This window comes from Haliotis cracherodii, unplaced genomic scaffold, assembly GCF_022045235.1.
Source record: "Haliotis cracherodii isolate W230 unplaced genomic scaffold, xgHalCrac1.p SCAF_6, whole genome shotgun sequence".
Classification (NCBI taxonomy): domain Eukaryota; kingdom Metazoa; phylum Mollusca; class Gastropoda; order Lepetellida; family Haliotidae; genus Haliotis; species Haliotis cracherodii.
In genome coordinates this window covers 55288555-55311306 of record NW_027266319.1, presented here as the reverse complement: position 1 = coordinate 55311306, position 22752 = coordinate 55288555, and the positions used below count along the sequence as shown (strand labels likewise).

The 22752-nt window shown below is 42.2% G+C and overlaps 1 protein-coding gene across 3 annotated transcripts in view; it reads left to right on the top strand.

The window, feature by feature from the left end:
* LOC139444735 (uncharacterized) overlaps positions 1 to 22752 on the top strand; it is a 116606-nt gene that overhangs the window by 84881 nt on the left and 8973 nt on the right. For all 3 annotated transcript variants that reach the window (XM_071225669.1, XM_071225670.1, XM_071225668.1), the window contains exons 3-10: positions 2761 to 3369; positions 4506 to 4787; positions 6161 to 7666; positions 11006 to 11137; positions 15915 to 16108; positions 17084 to 17224; positions 20411 to 20505; positions 21253 to 21409. In XM_071225669.1, the coding sequence (XP_071081770.1) occupies positions 2761 to 3369; positions 4506 to 4787; positions 6161 to 7666; positions 11006 to 11137; positions 15915 to 16108; positions 17084 to 17224; positions 20411 to 20505; positions 21253 to 21409 (3116 nt within the window). The remainder of the gene's footprint in view (positions 1 to 2760; positions 3370 to 4505; positions 4788 to 6160; positions 7667 to 11005; positions 11138 to 15914; positions 16109 to 17083; positions 17225 to 20410; positions 20506 to 21252; positions 21410 to 22752) is intronic.

Here is a 22752-nt window from a genome sequence, read left to right as displayed (position 1 = left end):
TATTTTATTTTCAAAAGATACATCTCCCAGCGCATGATTACAATGTAAACATGGGTTTGCACTGTGCAGTTTCATTATCAAAGAATATAATGATACGGTAAACATCAGTGGTAATTCATAAGCGTCTACTTTCCGTGTTATTGTAAGCATCACTGAGGATGTTTCGTATAATAATATTGTTCAGTTCCTACTTAAAAAAATACATATAAAATGTTATTTTATACAGCTTTACTCTATATGTTGATCATGCTTCATATATAAACATCTATTTTCTATTATATTTTTTATGTACGATTAACCTCTCCGACGTTTGTCTTAAAACGGGAAATTATTACAAATTGCATCTTGAAGAATTACTCAAATTATGTGTTAGTCTAGGATACGGGGAAAGGATGTTGGTTTCAAATGTATTTCTGTAACTATTGTTAAGAAAGGTCTGTTAAGCAAATCTGGTCAGATGGTTTTTCTATTGTCTATTTTTTATGATCTCGGGTAAAGTCTCTAATGGTTAATGATATGCAACCTCGCTAATGGGTACAGTGGAATTAGGGAGAAACTCGTTAATATGGTCCGATGTTTGATTAAGGATAATTTGAAATCTAGATTACCGAGGCTCTACTGGAAACTGTACTGTTTAATCTCGTTAATGCGGATATATGTTCGGTTTAGAGAGTATTTACTATAGCAACAGGACACGAGTGGTCAGTGGTCCTCATTAACGACCATCGTGTCAGAAACGGAGACAGGGACAGTATAGTTATCCACGAAACAAACTCAGAATTTACTTATAACATTTTAATACTTAAAGGGACCACTTTCTAGGTGAATGAACGTGTCTAAAAACAATAACAAAGTTTAATGTACCTCTACACATACAGTCAACAATAGAGATCAATCTCTTCTAAACTGAAAAAAAAAATGGAGAAATTGATGATTTACATAGAATTCACCATTGGTGTTTTTCAATGTATATCAAACTCTCGGCAAATATTGATTAACTAAGACTCGTTTGATAGATCTAGTAAAAACACTTGTGAGAACTCATCTGTTTAATATTTTTGTTACGGGTCTTATCGAATAAAAACTCAGCCCAAGCAATGTTGCGGTATTGTTTCAGTGTATAAAAAAGTAAATATTACCCGGACGTGTTTTCTGTAACTAGAGGAGGTTGGGCGTTTTTATTTTCCTCATAAAAACAAAATTTATTTTATATTCTTTTCCAAACAAGCATACGAACCACAGAACTGGGCACACATTGAACTCAACTCCCAAGAGACCAATTCAAAATTTCGATGTCGGATAAAAAAACCTTTAGTTTCCCATAAGATTTGAGACAACAAGCTTAACTCTGCAAAATATTGAATTTCTGAGTTTAGTGACATCTTTTGGCATGCATTCTTGTGGTTAGTCTGTTGTTTTCAGAGCGTTTGTCGACTTAAGTTTATTTTCTCGGTGTTGAAATTCAATTGTAGGGTTTATACAGATCAAAATTTATCACGATATATTACGCACTGCACTAGATGGACTTAAAACTATTGCCGGCGACGAACATACCCTTCTTTGTTGAAAGACAGGATGTATTTAATGAACTCCTAACAGTGAGTGACTATGGCTTTACGCCGCTTTTAGCAAAATTCCAGCAATGTCACGGCGGGGACACCAGAAATTGGCTTCTCACATTGTACCTATATCGGGAATCGAACAGGGTCTTCGGCGAACGCTTTAACCACTAGGCTACCCGACCGCCCCCGAACTCATAACAGCACATGAATGAAAATCGGATCGGTTGAGCTTAGTAACAATCATTTAAAACATTGAGAAATTAGGTAAGTTGATTTTGCCGGAAGGAAAAATTGCAGGGCCACTAAACTTAAGGAATCAGATCTTTATTCGACATCGAGCTTTTATTGGTCCCGCAATGAATGTATGTATCAAGCATGGATAACAGAGTGACCTACATATGAAGCGGGACATTTGAAAAATATTTTTAACTGTACACAACAATGAATGACGCTCAGAATTCAAAGTGACTCGCTGATGCTCGAGAAAGATTTGATATTTCTATGTTTAACCTTAATATTTCTGTGTTTAACCTTAATATTTCTGTGTTTAACCTTAATATTTCTGTGTTTAACCTTAATATTAATGAGTTTAACCTTAATATTTCTGTGTTTAACCTAAATTTTTCTGTGTTAAACCTTAATATTAATGTGTTTAACCTTAATATTTCTGTGTTTAACCTTAATATTTCTGTGTTTAACCTTAATATTTCTGTGTTTAACCTTAATATTAATGTGTTTAACCTTAATATTTCTGTGTTTAACCTTAATATTAATGAGTTTAACCTTAATATTTCTGTGTTAAACCTTAATATTAATGTGTTTAACTTTAATATTTCTGTGTTTAACCTTAATATTTCTGTGTTTAACCTTAATATTAATGTGTTTAACCTTAATATTTCTGTGTTTAACCTTAATATTAATGAGTTTAACCTTAATATTTCTGTGTTAAACCTTAATATTAATGTGTTTAACTTTAATATTTCTGTGTTTAACCTTAATATTTCTGTGTTTAACCTTAATATTAATGTGTTTAACCTTAATATTTCTGTGTTTAACCTTAATATTTCTGTGTTTAACCTTAATATTTCTGTGTTTAACCTTAATATTAATGTGTTTAACCTTAATATTAATGTGTTCAACCTTAATATTAATGTGTTTAACCTAAGATGCTGATATGATCTCATTTTGGTTGTTACAGGTGCTATAGTACTAACGGTGTCTCCCTACCCCGCCCGCATCTATCAGAACGCTCCTCCAGGCACCCCCGTCCTCAACGTCACCGGCTACGACGACGTAACAGGGGCATCAATGGAGAGGATGTATCTCTCTCCCGGCGTCAATTCCAGTTGCTTCAAAGTGGACGTCACGACGGGGATACTGTCCGTCAACAAGACAGTCAGGTGGTCAGTTGGAACAGTTCTGACCTTCTTTGTGTATGCAGGTCAAAGGAGCGAACTGGACTTTAAACACGTCATGATAATCGTGTCGGTCAAGAACAGATACGCTCCCACCTTCAGCAAAAAATCGGAGGCCTTCAAAATCTACAGGTATGCTTCCGGTGAACGGATAGGGTCAGTGATGGCTATTGATCGAGACCCCGAGCTGTATAATCAGGTCTTCAAGTATTCGATCCCTGATGAGCGGGCGGACACGTATTTGAAGATCTCAAGCAACGGGGACATAACTCTGAAATCGCCACCCCCTGACAGTATACGAGAGTTATCCTTCCCTGTTATTGCAGCCGACGAGGGGTCACCTCGCCTGACCGGGACATCAATGATTCATATTGCGCTCAATAACGTCAAACGTGAGTACACTCATTGGCCAGGGCCCGGTTCTACAAAGCGATCTTAGCGCTAAGTCTATGTTAAAGTATGGGAGTTACGACCGTCTTAGCGCTGCGATTGCTTCATGGAACGAGGACCTGATCTATCGTAATTTACCCTAATTTCAAAAAGACAATGTTAGAGTTTCTTTACAATGCCCAATGTTAGTAGAGCGTCTGGTTGTTCTTGAATCCGGATTAGTTTTGGAAACTGGTGGGTAGATGGCGTTTAAAGCTAGATATCTAATCCGCACTTAGGAAACGCTCTCTTCTCGCTTTTAAATATGTATAGCCAGCCTTCTAAGAACTGTCCCATCCCGAAACTTCTCCGCCGTAAATAGCTGGAAAATTGCTGATGCGGCGTAAAACAATATCCATTCATTCATTCATTCCCGAAACTTCTTGGACGATAAAGCCTTCCATGTTTGTGTACAACCAGGGGCAGATAACTGTAATCACTTCTTGCTGCTGACACACCTTGGTATCTAATTAGCACTTCAATCATTCGCTGCCACTGACAATATTAATACAGTCTCTTCTTCAAGTAATATTGCTAATACATAACAATAGTCACCAGACAGTAAAACAGAGTCCTCTTTCAGAGTTATTATAGTGCAGAATACGGCCATGTGAAGCTTTTGTTTTTCTTAATTATGAAATAGATAATCAAAGGCAGAATTAAGATATAGTATAGTGGAATAAAGTAAAAGAAGATATGTAGAACGCTGAACACTGCCTTTGGTAATTACAGGAGGCCCGATCCTGACAGTTTCACTATATAAGTACATATATGTTTGCCTGTTTATTTCGAATTCGAAATCCAAAAAACAAGAACGCTATCTAGAACCTTGGACTTGGCCCCCTCTTTAACTTTACTGTAAATTTTGTACCATTTATCATTTGTCACATTAACAGGTTTGAGAAGCGCAAATAAGCATCCCTCATATAGTATTGCCAAGGATCTACACTGTTACTTAATAAATTATATATACCTGTGATAGATCATTTGCATAAGTTAAGAGGTTCGTCATACTCAGTTCTGTGTCAACCGACTATGTAGGTTGCACTCGCCAGATTGAATCAAGAGGACATGGATAAATTTAAATGACTACTTCCAGATCCCACGGTGTTCTGCTTTGCGACGGAAGTTTCCGACATCACGCTATGCTGGAAGAACCCAATGGCCGGGCGACCGGAAGTAACGGGATTTGAGGTGGAAGTAACTGGTTCGACAGATACGACTTACGTGGTCCCGGCGTCGGTGGCAGATGCGGAAATGTGTGACGTGATCTCGGACACGCAGATTGGCAAACTCTACTTCTTCCGGGTCTCTGTCAAAACTACTTCCGGTTCCGGTGGCATCAATAAGATGAAGGTCATGATCAACAACACTGGAATAGGTAAACACTTCATTGCCTTATGATATACACTACTGATATTGTTAAATATTTCAGAATTATGAAGAATATTTGATTGACAACATGCTTTACTGTTATATTATTTTAACCAAATAGGACTTTCTAAAAGTTTACAAATATATGAAATTATACAATGATATTGAAGGTAAATACTTCACAACAACATGATATACGTGTAAAAGATAAATACTTTACAACGACATGAAGTAACCACAAAAGGTAAATACTTTACAACGACATGAAATAACTGTTAAATGTAAATACTTTACAACGAGATGATATAACTGTAAAACGTAAATACGTTATGTACACATGAAATAACTGTAAAACGTAAATTCTTTACAACGAGATGATATAAATGTAAAACGTAAATGCGTTATGTACACATGAAATAACTGTAAAACGTATACGTAAATACTTTAAAACGAAATGAAATAACTGTTAAACGTAAATACTTAACTACAATATGTGTATATATGTGTGTGTGTGTGTGTGTGTGTGTGTGTGTGTGTGTGTGTGTGTGTGTGTGTGTGTGTGTGTGTGTGTGTGTGTGTGTGTGTGTGTGTGTGTGTGTTACAAGTAAATATTTTACTGTTATAGGAAATACCTGTTAAGGGTTGTCATTTCATTACGATATGAAATTATACATTATTGTAAAAGGTTATTACTCCACTACTAACTGGAATAAATCTACCTCATCAATACTTATAAGTAGGTCATGTCATCAAGATGAACACAATCTTTCCGGGTAGTTGCCCGAAAACACGGAAACAGGAACAGTATGTAATTAACATTGGATTAAGTTTAACACAGTGTACAGTCTGTAGTCTGTCATTACCTCCCGTCTCGGGTTACAGTATACAATCCAAATTATATATTGCATGCTACTGTTATCTATAATATATATCCCGTAGTCAATACAGGGCTGTTTACTATGATTTGCATACTTTAGTATTGAATTTGGATGTTTGTGATAAGCAGCACATCGTTAAGTCGTATATACACCACCAACGCGTACAATTGTTTTTTTTTAGTCTATTCGTTGTAAGTTTCTGAAAGAAGAAAATCTTCCTAAGCAGGGTAATGCACAGCGAGATTCTTCAGCAACCCATGCTTGTCGTAAGAGGCGACTAACGGGATCCGGTGGTCGGTCTTGGTGACTTGGTGCATGTTATCGTATCCCACTCGTGATGTCAAATACTGGAGTGTCTGGTCCAGACCACCATCATATAGCTGGAATATTGCTGAGTGCGACGTTAAACAATATAAACAAACAATAACGTTTCTCATAGAAGAACACCTTCACAGGCAGGGTATTACAGAGCGAGAATTTATCACACGTTTGTTTATTTCAGGATTTACTCCTCAGTGTCTTCATAACGACTTCGATGCCTGTAAGTACCTCAAACCATGTCAAAATAACGCCGCCTGCCGACGTCAAGACGACGGAGCGTTGAACTACCAGTGTGATTGTCCGGAAGGCTGGCGGGGCAAGAACTGCACTCTCCAAGACATGTGCGCTCAAGCCCCGTGCCAAAACAGAGGAAGCTGCAACTTTCTCGGTCATCAACAGTTTTCTTGTTCTTGTGTCGACGACTTCTATGGGATCAGGTGCCAGTATTTCAATGCATGTAGTATTCTTCCTTGTCAAAACAATGGCGTTTGTTCAATGGATACAACCGGAAGATACACCTGCGCATGCCCCGACCACTTCACGGGTAAAAACTGTGAACTGAAAGACCCCTGCAATCCAACACCCTGTACAAACGGGGGAACGTGTTCAAGGGTCTCCGATGACGAGTTTGCCTGCGCGTGCACCACCGGTTACTATGGACATACGTGCAGCGAGATGAATCTTTGTATTTCACAACAACCTTGCAAAAATAACGGAACATGTGAACACTTGGGAAACGGAACCTACCGATGTCACTGCACGGTCCGATTCACGGGGATACAGTGTTTGGAGTTCGACCCGTGCTCTCAGTCGCCATGTCAGAACAGAGGTACATGTGTACTAACGGACACCGGTACGTACAACTGCGAGTGCCATCCTGGCTTTTACGGGGGTGAGTGTCAGCACTACGACACCTGCCACCTCATCGACTGCGGATCGTCAGGCACTTGTAAAGAAACGACTGAAGGTCCGAAATGCATGTGTGACCTTGGTTACTATGGTGACACGTGCGAGTTTTATAACGCATGCGATGGCGAGAACCCGTGCGGGTTGAGAGGCACGTGCAGAAACATATCTAATAGTGATTATGAATGTGACTGTATTGACGAGTGGTACGGCCTGCAGTGTCAATATCTCAACAGCTGCCGACTTGTGAATTGTGAAAATGGGGGATATTGTGAAAATTTCGCTTTTCTAAAGAAAGGAAACTTTACCTGTAAATGCCTGAACGGTTTCTATGGAGACACGTGTTCGTTCTACAATCCATGCGTGTCCTCCCCTTGTCGTCATGGTGATTGCACGAACACAACGTCTCATGAATACACATGCGACTGCAACGACGGATACTACGGCAAAGACTGCGACGTTGAGAACCCTTGTAAGGAACGCACGTGTGAAAATGGAGGAACTTGTCGGAACACATCCGATACGGAGTTCCTGTGTTTATGCCAATCAGGTTTCGTGGGTACCCACTGTAACTTGACAGACCCGTGTGAGACCCCTTGTGCCAACTTTGGAACCTGTACGGTAGATCCTACTTCCTTTGTGAAGGTGTGTCAATGCCCGGACAAGTACACCGGCGTCAACTGCGACGCCGTCATTCCCGACTGTGACATCACACCTTGTCAACATGGCGGCACATGTGTCGGCAGCACAGGCTCATGTGCGTGTTCGTCGAATTACACGGGTAAGTCAGATCGTACGTGATTAACACAACGAGTGAGTGAGTGAGTGAGTTGGGTTTATGGCACCCCTTGAACAGTAGTGCAATGTCGGCGTGTCCGGTTAAGTTTAGAGGAAGATCAAAAGTTGTCTATTGTCGTGTAAATTCACGAACCCCGATTGCAAATGGATCATAATCAAGACAAAATTGGGATTCGAACTTGGATCTTCGTATGTGTGCTTATCCAGCTAACTAACGACAACAATCATATTAGTCCATCTGTGAAGCGCTTAAAATGTGTACCCTATGCCATGTCCTCAGGGTAATTTTACAAACAAGAAATATAGGAACAGGCTGAGAATGTTCATACCAATGGACCGCCTCCGTGGTCTAGTGGTAGAGCGTCCGCCCGGAGAGCGGAAGGTCCGGGGTTCGATCCCCGGGTACGTCATTCCAAAAGACGTTAAAAGATGGTACTTGTTGTTACCCTGTCTGGCGCTCGGCATTAAGGGGTTAAAACATGGACTGGTCGGCTCGGAGTCAGTATACTGTGTCTGAGTGGGGTATTCATGTTAAACTGTAGCATGGTATCTCAGTGAGCTAGCACCATAAATCGGCATCAGTCCGGACTAGTACAAGCAGCCACACACACACGTGCATGCACGTCGCTATATAAGTGTAATAATCTTGGACGCGACGTTACACCCAATTGCATCTCAGAATGATCAGAGCTGTGTAGAGATATGGTGAGGTGTGTCAGCTGGAATGGTGTTCAAAATTGTTGCACTTATGTAGCGACGTGCGTGTGGCTCCTTGTACTTGTTCGGACTTGCCGGTTTGGTTTGCCCACTGAGATACCATGCCGCAGTTTAACATGGATACCCCACTCAGACACAGTATACTGACTCGAGCCGACCAGTCTTTGTTTTCGCAGGGTAACAATAGGTATACATCTTCTTTTAACAACTGGGGCGATCGGGTAGCCTAGTGGTTAAAGCGTTCGCTCGTCACGCCGAAGACCCGGTTTTCGATTCCCGACATGGTTAAGCCCATTTCTGGTATCCCCCGCCGTGATATTGCTGGAATATTGCTGAAGGCGGCGTTAAACCATACTCACTCACTTTTAACAATTTAACGGCCATTGAATCGCATCACCGATCGCGACCTTTCGCTCTCCCAGCAGACGCTCTATCCACTGGGCGGTCTTTCGAGGAGTATAATAAAATTATAGTTTAAGATAAATGCTACAGTTGAGGGGCTGGTGGCGTTGTACGAAATGTAGCCGGAAGGTATATAAAAAAAAGAACAAAATGCGTTGTGCAGGATTTTTTTTTAAATCTGAAAATTACATTTGGATGGGTAAGGTGAAAATAATTATGCCTTATCGTTGGTAAAGAATCCATTTTTTGTCACATAAAATTCCTTGGAATATTTGTATTGTCAAGGCGATCTTTACTGTCCGCGATAAATAAAAACAACTTTGTTTTAATTTTGTATTTATTTCGGAATTTTCGATTTTAAGATATGCGGGTTCGAAAACAAGCACAACAATGTGAGGCCTAATTTTTTATCACGATCTTTTGTGTATATACACATCTGATGAAGCATACTGTCACCATTCCACAAACCAATCTCGGCATTACGATTGTTCTGCGCCTACACGTATGTTAAAGTAAGGACATACGATAGTCTGGACGCTAAGATCGCTTCGTGAAACTGGTCCCTTGTCTGTGAATGTGTTGATCATGAAACCGATGCCCATTTAGGTACCTGTTGTCGGCAGTGTACTTATAAAACAGCAAATACCGACACAAGATGACGAATACTCTATCAAGCCCCGACCCGCATCCACCAGATATGCTTCATCAACTGAGCGACCTGAATGTCTTGACGTATAGAGTTCATGTCTTCGTGCATTCCAGACTCCCTATAGCCAGGAAGATAACGGTATATGTTATCATACAGGATATGCCCCGTGTATATTGTTTCTGCGATAAGAAATACAATCAGTGGCAATGACGTCATTGCACCTACTACTCTTGCTAGGGACTGTTTCTCCGGCGCACCCGTCCTCTCGCATACATGTTACATAACATCTCGTTCAAATGGCTAATCTCGAAAACACTTGTCCGCTCATGAAAAAGACATTAGTTTAAGTTGAGCATAAAATTAGTGCTAAATCCACGTACCATCCTTTAGCGATGAAAAAGCAACCCACTGACTCAAAAGCTCAAATAGTCCATCTATATAACGGCCGTCTGGAAATAAACGAGTCTCGACCAGACAATCCAGTGATTGATCTCATGAGCATCGATCCACGCAATTGGAATCGATGACATGCATCAACCAAGTCAAAGAGCCTGACCACCCGATCCCGTTAGTCGCCTCTTACGACAAGCATAGTCGCCTTTTACGGCAATCATGGGTTGCTGAAGACCTATTCTACCCCGGGTCTTCACGGGTCTCCTATAGCCCAAGGGCCTACGTGACGGTGTGATGGTAGGGGCACATGGAATCAGTGCGTGTCATTGGTATTTTAGGAGGTGATTGTGGAGGAAATTATTCTTGCAGGATATAATGAGGGCTGACATTTCTCAAACATTTACCAGCCGCGTTAACTAACCTGTGCCAGATTGCTCCGTGCATAATGAAAGTCGGAAGGTTGTTCTAAAGCATGCATACAACTTATGGCGATTAGCTGTTACCGTCAAATTGTAACTATGTCAACGTTTTGTATTTATTTTATGATGGTTTTTTTAATTGTATTTGCTATGTATAGTACGTTATTATTCGGGACAATCGATAAAATTCACTCAATTGTAATACTAAATATGTGCATGTAGTTGCACCTTTCTCCTAAGTTTGAGAATTTGAACCCACGGGTTAAAACTTCCTGACGTCCATGCTTGTCTTAAAAAGAGGTGATTAATGGGATCGGGTGGTCAAACTCGCTGACTTGGTTGATGCTTGTCACCGCATCCCAATTGCGTAGATCGATGTCCATCACTGGATTGTCTGGTCCAGAATGGATTATTTACAGACCGCCGTAAAGCAGCTGGCATATTGCTGAGCGTGGCTTTAAACAACAAACAAACAAAACAGCCATGTGCCTGCCATGTGATCTCTTCAGAACACATTTCATGCAAATCAAGCGTTATTCTTCACGTGCAACTTGAACATGTTGTTGTTATTTATTTGATTATTTCATTTTCACGTATCGAAACATAAACCCTCCTGGATGAGTGAAGTTCGAACCACGAATATATTGTTTTAAGGCATGTCTTTTCTGAACTTCGTTAATCCGGACTATGTATCTGGATGATCGAGTTTCCACTAAATACGTAACACGTCATTCTTTGACAGGTTCCCTGTGTGAGACGCGCGTGACGGCCTGCACGAGCAATCCGTGCTCTGCTGACAGACGGTGCGTTGAGGTGGATGACGGTTACACCTGCGTCTGCAGGAATGGCGCCGACAACGACGACTGCATAGAAGGTAAATGCAAAGTGACCTTTCGTCATCTGCACGGAAATGTGATTTAAAAAATAGCTCTTTTGTGCACAGTGCAGCTGGTTTTAATCGTAACTTTCATAACAACGGTTTTATTCTCAGTTCCAAATATAACTCGTGACGGCAGAGACGCTTGCCTAATTATGCATACAAATTGTCTACAAAGTTTTAAGAAAGCGCCACCTAATGATTTATAGCAAGGAACACAAGTATCATTTAGGATAAAAAATGGAATTAGGTTACCGCTTGGAGTGTTGAATCTTTTTCAAAAACATTCCTTTTTGTCTAATCAAAACAACGCTTCGCCGTTACTATGTGCATAAATTAAAAAAATAGAATAAATTAAAATATATATCCAACTCAAGTCTAGAATGATTTGACAAGTTTAGATTCCCTCAACTCTAAGCATTGGTACTATGCCTGTCATAAAAGGCGACTAACAGGATCGGGTGGTCCGGCTCGCTGCCTTGGTTAATGCATGTCATCGTATCCCAATATTATGGACCGATGCTCATGATATCAATCACTGGATTGCCTGGTCCAGACTCGATTATTTCCAGACCGCCGTCATATTGCTGGAACATTGCTGAGTGCGGCGTTAAACAACAAACAAACAAATGTTCTTAACTCCATTTGGATTTTATTATTTATTTTGACGGTACATTCTTAAAAAGGATATTTCTGAGACTAATGTTCGTCTCGGGGTATCACTAAGTTTGCGTGAGGTCATGGTAGAACGGGCTGATTTTGTTAGAGAATATACGCACCACCGGCCTACCGTACCTCAGCCATTATCACGGAAAATGTGTTGCCGTCATTCTGGAAATATCAGCGATAGACATCAAAGGACATTAGTGAAACACATAGACCTGTTTTACGGTCTCACGGTGTAAATAATAAACATTGTCGTAACTGCTTACGTGTATGTTTGGCGTTATAAAGGGGTGCACTCGTGTATCAGTACTCAAAGCAGAAAAGCTAATAGCTAAACACTGGACCTAATGGAAAGTTCACCAAGCCATCTTCACTACCTTCTGTACGACAGCATGTGCGCTTAACGCCAATCAGGTTGCGTTATAGCGAGGGTTTGCAGTGGTGAAGTGATGAAGTTCACCCTGTTTAACGGTAGCCATGCGGGTAAGATGAGGTTAACATGATGGCGGAGTAGCAATATGGTTAGGTTCGGCATGTGCGTAAAATGCCACCACAGTTCGGCATATGTCGGGAAATGCCACCAGAGTTCGGCATATGTCAACAGCTGGGAGTGCTAGTCTCGTCAAATAATGTGAAATGTACACCTTTAATATGATTGACTGCAGAGCCTTGGGAGATCGGCCTTGCTGTTACCTCAGTGTAACGCCCACACCTGGCTTTGTTCCCCGCGACAGGGTAGCTCAGTGGTTAAAGCGTTCGCTCAGTTACGCGGAAGACCTTGGCTCGGTCAGATGCACTGAGAGTAAAGAGCTATTCACATATGTCATCGTAGTAAAGCTCTATTCAGTTGAGCTGAGAGTAAAGAGCTATTCACATATGGCATCGTAGTAAAGCTTTTACAGATGCACTGAGAGTAAAGAACTATTCACATATGTCATCGTTGTAAAGCTCTATTCAGTTGCGCTGAGAGTAAAGAGCTATTCACATATGTCATCGTAGTAAAGCTTTTACGGATGCACTGAGAGTAAAGAGCTATTCACATATGTCATCGTAGTAAAGCTCTATTCAGTTGCGCTGAGAGTAAAGAGCTATTCACATATGTCATCATAGTAAAGCTTTTACAGATATCGATGCGCTGTGAGTAAAGCGCTATTCACATATACCATCGTAGTAAAGCTCTATTCAGATCCAGGGTCGGTCGGGTAGCCTAGTGGTTAAGGTGTTCGCACGTCATGCCGAAGACCCGGGTTCGATTGTCCATTTCTGGTGTCCCCCGCCATGATATTGCTGGAACATTGCTAAAAGCGGCGTAAAATCAAACTCACTCACTCACTCACTAACACAATCAAACATGGGTGCAAACTTCCTTTTGCCCGGCAGTTTAAAACACTATTCATATACCCGGTTAGTAAAACCCTATGAAAGTTCAAAACAAAAGTCTAATCAGTATATTTTAGTTTTAATATCTTTGCATACATGTATTAATTATTGGTTGGAAACAAAAACGTCATTTGCTACGTGCACACAATCAATACATGACATAGATTTTACATCTTCATGGTGAAATATGTAACAAATGGGAGGCCATTGTGATGTTTTATCATCGTCCTGTAGCTGAGACGCTTTGTCATAGTAATATCAACAAAGTAGATCAATAGTGTTACGCACAGAAGAATATAAACACACAAGTGACTGTCTTTCAAGGTTTACTCGAACGTGTACGCGGAGCACGGTATTTCATGCAACGCTTTGATAATCAATCAATTCCTGTGAAATATTCCGAATCCATTTGCTTTGAACTTAAGGGAAAACACTGAAACGTTTGGAGTAAATACCTTCTTATAAGAAACATTTAGCTCAAAATAGAACAAGGTACGGAGATGAAAAAGTTGCGTTACACTTTTCAAACTCAGGACGAACATTGGATAATTATTTGAGATGTTTACAAAGTTAAGTGTATGCCTTATGACGATGGGACCAGAAATGGGCTTCACACATTGTACCCATTAGGGGAATCGAACCCAGGTCTTCGGTGTGAGATAATAATAATAAGACGAATACGAAGAAGAATATGAAATTTAGATGATGCAATGAATTTTAATGAGACTGTCCAGCACATTGTCAGTGGATGCCCAGCTTTGGCACAAACACAGTATCTCAAGCGACATGATGAAGTGGCTCAATCCTTTTATTACCGTCTTTGCCAAGTTTGTGGTTTTGACTCAGAGGTCCATTCATGGTTGACCCATAAAATGAAGAGGGCGCCATGGAAAATGATAAATACAGAATTCTTTGGAATAGGCCCGTGTGTACAGTCTAAGAACTATCCAGGCCAACAAAGCTGATCTTGTCCTTTTCGATAAATCCAAAGAAATCATTTTTATCTTTGAATTTTTTGTCCCTTTTGACACTAATGTGATTTACAAGATTTAGGAGAAACATGGCAAATTTGCGGCCCCCGCTTTTGAAATGTTACGCTTGCATCACAAGTACCACGTTGTCCGTCTCCCCATTGTTCTCGGTGCCATAGGTTTGGTAACTCCCAATCCGTTGACTGACTGTGGGAGGGTACTCGGGTTTGCTGCCAGGAATACAGCCCTTCTGACAATCTCGGTAATGCAGAAGGCTGCAGTGTTGGGAGGTCTTCACATCCTCCGAAAAGTTCTGGGTGCGTTCGACTAGGCAGCGCTTCCTGGGAGAAGTCCCATTCGCTGTCTGGGCTGCGTGTAGAGGGGGCAACCCTCTTTGCTACATTTTTTTTATTTCAATCTGTACATACTACTACTACTAACAATAATAATAATAATAATAATAATAATAATGATGATGATGATGATGATGGGAATTTGTAATGCGTCGAATCCACCCACTGATGCATGCTGACAGCGGTACATTGAAAAGGTAGTGGAGATTATTGACAGTAGGGCTTCAAAGGAATGGTTTTAAGACGGAGGATATTTGAGTCTCCGTTTCGAGCAAGACGTGACGAGACTTGACGAGACACTCCGAGGATGGTTGTATTAATGCTTGTTCGGAGTGAAGTGCATTTGTTACAAAAACGCCCCGGTCGACGGAAGAGCTGTGTTGGGCGATCTTCCACGACTCAGATCATCCGTCCCTTGTAAACTTCGTTATTGAATCACGATCAGGTTTATTTTGAACTTCCGTCTGGTCATTTTAAAGTTTCCAGGCCTGATTTGTGCGGGACGTTTATGTTGGTTTGCCTCTGATATATGTATGACTGTCTTCTCATATCTAAATGTCTGTCTCCTTCAATCTAAAAACAATGTTTTGCTTCTTTTAAATATTAAATGGGTAAGGTTTTACTTCAACATGATACCTTGAATCATAGGGTTCTTACAGACACTCGTAGGAGGAATGGGTGGCCCAGTCGTCTAAGTCGCCGCGATTCGCTGTGCAGAGTCGCGTCCCTTGGGCACGCCTGAAACCTGTGATTGTTAGTTCGAATCCCGGTTCGCCCCGATTATGTTTCTAGGTTTGTCAGCACCATACCCGTGCTCGTGGGTTTCACCGAAGTGGTAAACGTCTGAGTCCTGCATCACTTCGGGCTTTCCTCCCACATTAAGCTGACACGCCGCGATATAACTGGAATACTGTTAACTTAAAAGAAGCGCTAAACCCAACTCACTGGTCGTTGGTTCGAATCCCTTATTTGCTTCCATGGTAACCCTTGGTCTATCAACACCATATTCTTGCTGGTCAATTTCACTGAAATGATAAACGTCCACTGCCCAAATCCCGACCACTGATCAAACTACTCACTCACCAACCACACACCAAAATCCGGGTTAGAATGGGTCTTCAGCAACCCATGCTTGACGTAACAGGCGACTATGCTTGTCTTAAGAGGCGGACTTACGGGCTCGGTTGTCAGGCTCGCTGACTTGTTTGATGCATCTCATCGTATCCCAATTGCGTAGATCGATGCTCATAATATCAATCATTAGATTGTCCGGCCAACACATGATTATTTACGGACCGCCCTCATTCCTTAGTGCGGCGTTAAACAACAAACAAACAAACAAACAATCAAACAAACCCACACACCCATTCACCCAACAACTTACCTTGTGTTCCCTCTCCGCAGTCTGCCCCGAGGAGATGACGTATGACCGGACCGGACGCTACAACTGGCCGCTGACCAAGAGAGGTCTAAAGATACACGTCCTGTGTGACGCCCAAGACAGCATCAACCAGCCCAAAATGGCCACCAGGCAGTGCCTCGCTCTGGCCAGCAACACGGCCAGATGGTCTGAGGTCGACTCGTCCCAGTGCCCAGAGGTCAGTACACCTAACAATGCTTACATGTTGAAGTGGAGGCAATAACGACTGTCTTGAGCAAGCGTTCAATGGCCCTTTTTTTAAATCTTCATTTGTTACGACATTTATTGGGGGGCACGGGTGGCCCAGTCGTCTAAGGCGCCGCGATTCGCTGTGCAGAGTTGCGTCCCTTGGGCAGGCCAGAAACCTATGATTGTGGGTTCGAATCCCGGTTCGCCCCGATTATGTTTCTAGGTTTGTCAGCATCATACCCGTGCTCGTGGGTTTCACCGAAGTGGTAAACGCCTGAGACTTGCATCACTTCGGGCTTTCCTCCCACATTAAGCTGACACGCCATGATATAACTGGAATACTGTTAAAAGCGGCGTTAAACCCAACTCACTCACTCACTACTACAACTTTTAAAATGCGTTGTAACGCCCTTGAGGCATTGTGGCAAGTCTGTTTCACCTGAGAACTGTGAGTCGGATCTCTTTATCCTTGACCAGGTATTTCGAGTGGAGTTTATTGTTTTATTGACAAGGACCATAGTTCTTGACGGCACTTGTTTATAAGGTAAATGATAGGTATGCGTGCGTGTTACAGTGTTAATACTTGTGAATGGATTCAATAAATACTCATGTCAGAAATAAAAAATAAATCACCCATGCTTCTAGAATACACCTTTCTGTCATATATAAAAACAGCGGAAGTCGTTGTACTATTAGCAATACTGGTAGTGGAAGCAGTAGTGGTAGGTAGTAGTAGTAGTAGTGGTGATGGGGTGGTAGAAGTAGTAGTAGAAGTGGTGGTAGTCGTAGAAGTCGTCGTATTGTCGTTGTCATCGTAGTCATAGTGGTAGTAGCAGAGTTAGTAGTAGCAGCACCAGCAACAGTTGTAGTTTAACATAAAGAAAGTTGTCTGATGCACTTAATATGTTCGTAATGCCCAGACTTGACCAGCGGTCATATTGTTTGTTTGTTTTTTGTTGTCTAGTATGGATTGCTGGCGGCTGGAGAGACGCTGAACGAGTTGAAGTCGCTGACCTCTAATCCTTCACAGATTGGCGCTGACCAACTGGCTAATTTTACAAATATCCTGGAGAAGGTGTTCAGCTACTCGCTGCTCAACGCAGAGGTACGTCATGTCGTCATTGTCTCACCATATCAATCACTGGCTTATGTGGTCCATGTAGCTTGAATATGGAGTGCGGCTGCAAGCAACAAACAAACTTTACATGATAAGCAATATACAACTTATTGGTTTATATCCGACCGGACACTTTGATAGTCCCTCTTAGCGAACCATATGTATGATACGAATGCGATAACTATGACAGCGCTGATAAGCAGCGAATCTGTCAGAAATTTTACAGCTTGTCGTCAACCAGATACATCCACATCATTAAAAAATGATCGCAGTTATATTATGATAATGGTCATGTGCAAACTGTCACCAAGTGCGGTATTTTCCTTGTTAATACCGTGAGTGCATCACAACACAATCTACTCAAGCTTCGATGTAATGAAGCGAGATTCAATAACATTCTCTCCCCTTCCGCATCCCTGGCCCCTGTTCTGAGAACAGATACTATCTAGCTTATGGCATAACGTGTATATGTTCACACGTCGTTGTGAGTCGGTAAACAAGTTGATAGACTGCCTGCATTCTCCCATCCCTGCATAGTGTCACAAACGCATCGTCCTCAATCACCCTGGGAGACGTTCACGCCGTCGTCCCAATCCCCTTTACTCCTCGGTAGATAGCTGCTGCTGCATGCTCATTTGACGGGGAGTGTTGTGTTTGTGGGAATGTCCATATTGACTTGCACATCGCGTACAATATCCATCTTCCCCATCTCCTGTTGTTGTTCCCGTCAAACGAACCCGGATGTCGTTGGGTTTCAAACAAAGATGTGTCGATAGTCATTTGTTGTGCACACGTGTTTTGACGGTCTTGCACGAACACCTGTTTTGAAGCATGTCGTAAGATGAAACAGAGGACAGACATTCTGCCACACAGGAAAATGTTCTTTCGTTGTGTGAAGATTGTTTTTTGGATCCTCTACATCTTAAAATTATATATACCCCTGGGAAAATGTTCTGCGCCGCTAAATATGTATCCATAAAAAATTGAAATCATATCCATTTTATTCATTTTATGAGAAACATTAATTTTGTTAACAAAGTGACATACTCTTATTCAAGTAAAAAAACAAGAACTGATTATTGATTCCCATGTTTTGTAAATCTTTTGACTTTTGAGATACCCTTTCTATGGCTTCCTCTGCGTCTCTACCCGATATGGTCACAGGGGCAGAGTCATATCATTTGTCCCCGTGAAGACCCGGGGTAGAATAGGTCTCCAGCAACCCATGCTTGCCGTATGAGGCGACTATGCTTGTGGTAAAAGGCGACTAACGGGATCGGGTGGTCAGGCTCGCTGACTTGGCTGATGCATATCATCGTGTCCCAATTGCGTGGATCGATGGTCATGTTATCAATCACTAGGTTGTCTCGATTATTTACAGACCGCCGTCATATAGCTGGAATATTGCTGAATGCGGCGTTCAACAACAAACAAACACATCATACAAAATATAGTTTTGCAGGAACTACAAAAACAGCTCCCCGCACATCCGTGCTGTACCGTCGTCAATGTGGCAGGTACTACGTGCATATAACTCGCACCGGGGGCCAGGAGGTCGCACATATGGGCAGAATTAGACTTAGCTAGAACGTTGTCTTAATTTCCCGCTTAACCTCAGAAATTGGCATGCTTTATATGTGTAACTAGCGATAACGAGTTATAAAATAATAGCCTCCCTAGTGAAGGTAACATGATTCAAATACCACCAGTAGATCCATATGCCGGTCTTTTTATGAAACCGTGTCCCAGTTTAAATGTTGGCAGATTTTCAAGTTGTTAGTCTTCTTATAGTACGACGATGCATTTCCCTCTTAACGTGTGCCACATTTGTGATAATGACAAAAACAGTTCTCGGGCCGGCTCCAACACTGATGACATAACGAAGTGTCTATGTAGCTTATACTTTCGTTAACAACACAAACAGACACGTTCGTACGTACGTAGACACGTACGCAGACACGTTCGCACATACGCACTGACATGTTTTCTGATTTAAAATTCAATACAGATTGTTGTGGCTTTTTTAAAACATTTCATTTTCTATGTAAAATGTTAGGCTGAACTTGAGTCAGTGAGTGAGTTTTGTTTTACGCCGCGTTTAGCAATATTCCAGCAATATCACGGCGGGGGACACCGGAAATAGGATTCACACATTGTACCCATGTCGGGAATCGAACCCGGGTCATCGGCGTGACGAGCGAACGCTTTAACCACTAGGCTACCCCATCGCCGTGCTTGTAATTTTCACGAGACTGCATCCTGAATGAATATGTGAGTGAGTGAGTTGGTGTTATCATGGCTTTGAACGGTATCTGGGTTATATCACGGCATGTCAGCTTTAAGTTGGAGGAAACCCGTAGTGAAGGAACAGTCAACGATTACATCGGTGAAATATCATTAGCATGGGTATTCCATTGAAACATTGAGAGATTTTTTTATAATTCGAACTGATGACTATGATATCCTGGCACGCCCAAGGGAGGTAACTCTGTATAGCGGATTGTAAGGACTTAAGCCAATGTGCCATCTGCCCACTTGCCCCTCGGAACTAAAATGCACATTGCTTTAGATTCATAACTCGGTTTTATCGAAAATCGAAACTACATGTAGTTATTCTCCGGTGTTGACGTGAAGTCAGTACGAGGTGAAGGTCAGCTATGTACATGCGCAGACACATATGACCTCTTTGGTTGTTGATGGAAAAGGTTTTACGCAAACTGAGTGCAGATCAGAGTCGACATAACTGATTGTCCCTTGGCCCGTGGCCAGCAGAAAATGTAGATGGACAGCTGTTATTAATGCCATTGACCTGTTAGGACAGTCAGTACATTCACCGTATATACTTGTCCACTGAGTGAGTGAGTGAGTGAGGGCGTGATTTCGCTTGGCAACTTGATGAAAGAGGAAATCCCGAAGTGATTTAGGTATCAGACGTTTGACACTTTTGTGAAATTCCCCAACGCAATATGGTCCTGACAAACCTACAGATACATTCAGGGCAAATCTTGGGGTCGAACCAACTATCATAGGATACTTGAGCGCCCTAAGGGACGCAACTCTGCACTGAGAAATGCGGCGGCTTCATATCAATTAGAACTTGTCCTCAGATTCACAAACAAGAAAAGTTTAGTTGCGTGAAAAAATGAAATGTTTACAATGTAACGTTGATTACAGATCGCCGACAGCATGACGTCAGTGGTGAGCAACCTCGCCGATGTGAACGTCAGCGTCAGCATCGAGTGTGACAACAAAAACAAGACAAGTCAAAGGTCAGTGTTTGAACGCTGAAATCAAAGGTCTACTACCACTCGATGCTCAGGAATCCACACAAAAGAAGTTAAAGAACGCCCGATTCTTTCAAGTCATGACAGAGTATCTATAGTAATAGGAGTGAGTGAGTGAGTTTAACGCCGCTTTTAACAGTATTCCAGTTACATCACGGCGTGTCAGCTTATTGTGGGAGGAAAGCCCGAAGTGATGCAGGTCTCAGACGTTTACCACTTCGGTGAAACCCACGAGCACAGGTATGGTGCTGACAAACCTAGAAACATAATCAGGGTGAACCGGGATTCGAACCTCCAATCATAGGTTTCTGGCCTGCCCAAGGGACGCGACAATGCACAGCGAATCGCGGTATATAGTAATAGGAGAGAATCGGGTGTTCTTTAACTTTTTAAGTAGTATGTATTAGGAATCTATTACTTTGTATTTCATTCTGAGATACTGTGTTTTTTCTATGTACACCCTATACTTATTTTACGTGATAGATTATTACATTACCATTCTGAAAAACGATATGTGCTTTTTTAATCGCAGAGTGAATTAAGAAAATTATATAAAGTTCTTGATGGCTGTTCCCAAATCTTAACCTCGGCTTAGGAAAGTCGTAGCGTTAGGGACGCTTTATGAAATAGGGCCTAAGTATTAGACTGAATGTTAGACACATTGTACTCCGATGAAGAAATGTAGCATCCTAGTCATGAAGTCAGTTTGATGCTGATGTTGATGCTGTGCAGGTTGGTGCAGCTTTTGGAGACGTACAGCGCCTCCACCAACAACACAGAACCCATCATGTCCGCCAACGTCAATGTCAGAGCCATGGACCTCTCCCCGGACGACAGCAACGTTGTGACCTTCCGACCTCAACTCCTTGACGGCAACCACACTGTGGAGGTAGGTCGGAGACAAGGGGAGATAATAGATGGTCCTCAGTACAGACGCCGCTTGGTTCATAGGTTATAGTACAGGTGACCCTTCTGGGGACTGGGGATAGACCTGGGATAGGGTAAACTCCTTGGATAGGGGATACTCCCGGGTATAAATATACTCCTGGTACAGGGGAGTCTCCCGGGTATAAATATACTCCTGGTACAGGGGAGTCTCCCGGGTATAAATATACTCCTGGTATAGGGGAGTCTCCCGGGTATAAATATACTCTTGGTACAGGGGAGTCTCCCGGGTATAAATATACTCCTGGTACAGGGGAGTCTCCCGGGTATAAATATACTCCTGGTACAGGGGAGTCTCCCGGGTATAAATATACTCCTGGTACAGGGGAGTCTCCCGGGTATAAATATACTCCTGGTACAGGGGAGTCTCCCGGGTATAAATATACTCCTGGTACAGGGGAGTCTCCCGGGTATAAATATACACCTGGTACAGGGGAGTCTCCCGGGTATAAATATACTCCTGGTACGGGGGAGTCTCCCGGGTATAAATATACTCCTGGTATAGGGGTGTCTCCCGTTTATAAATATACTCCTGGTACAAGGGAGTCTCCCAGGTATAAATATACTCCTGGTACAGGGGAGTCTCCCTGGTATAAATATACTCCTGTTACAGGGGAGTCTCCCGGGTATAAATATACTCCTTTTACAGGGGAGTCTCCCGGGTATAAATATACTCCTGGTACAGGGGAGTCTCCCGGGTATAAATATACTCCTGGTACAGGGGAGTCTCCCGGGTATAAATATACTCTTGGTACAGGGGAGTCTCCCGGGTATAAATATACTCCTGGTACAGGGGAGTCTCCCAGGTATAAATATGCCCCTCTGTGCCGAGGATACTGTTTGATCGCCCACGAGAAAGAAAAACGCCGACAATCATGTTGACTGTCTCGTTTCGTCCCAGACTTGACTGCCAGCACCAAGATGTAGCTTGGTGTATGGTTCCCTCCCCAGAGAACGACAGAGATAAGATGAAGACTCCGGTCCGCCAGGTAATCAAGGGCAGGACGTGCCCCACACACCCCAGTGCACGCAGGGTCAGGCCCAGCTGACGCAATTAGACAAAGAAATATCTCCCACGTGTGAAGTTATCCTTTATTTACGATGCGCTTAATTAGCCTTTGTATTGTGAGGCCAGGCCTGTGTTGTGTGGTTACGGTGTCTACAGTGACTTATTGTGTATCATAATGTATTCTGTAAACAAGGATTTTCAACCTGGCTTGTTGTTTCCCTAACATAATTGTTGACAGCAGTGTGCTGCTGCAGTCTTCCCGTGGGGTATCTAACGAG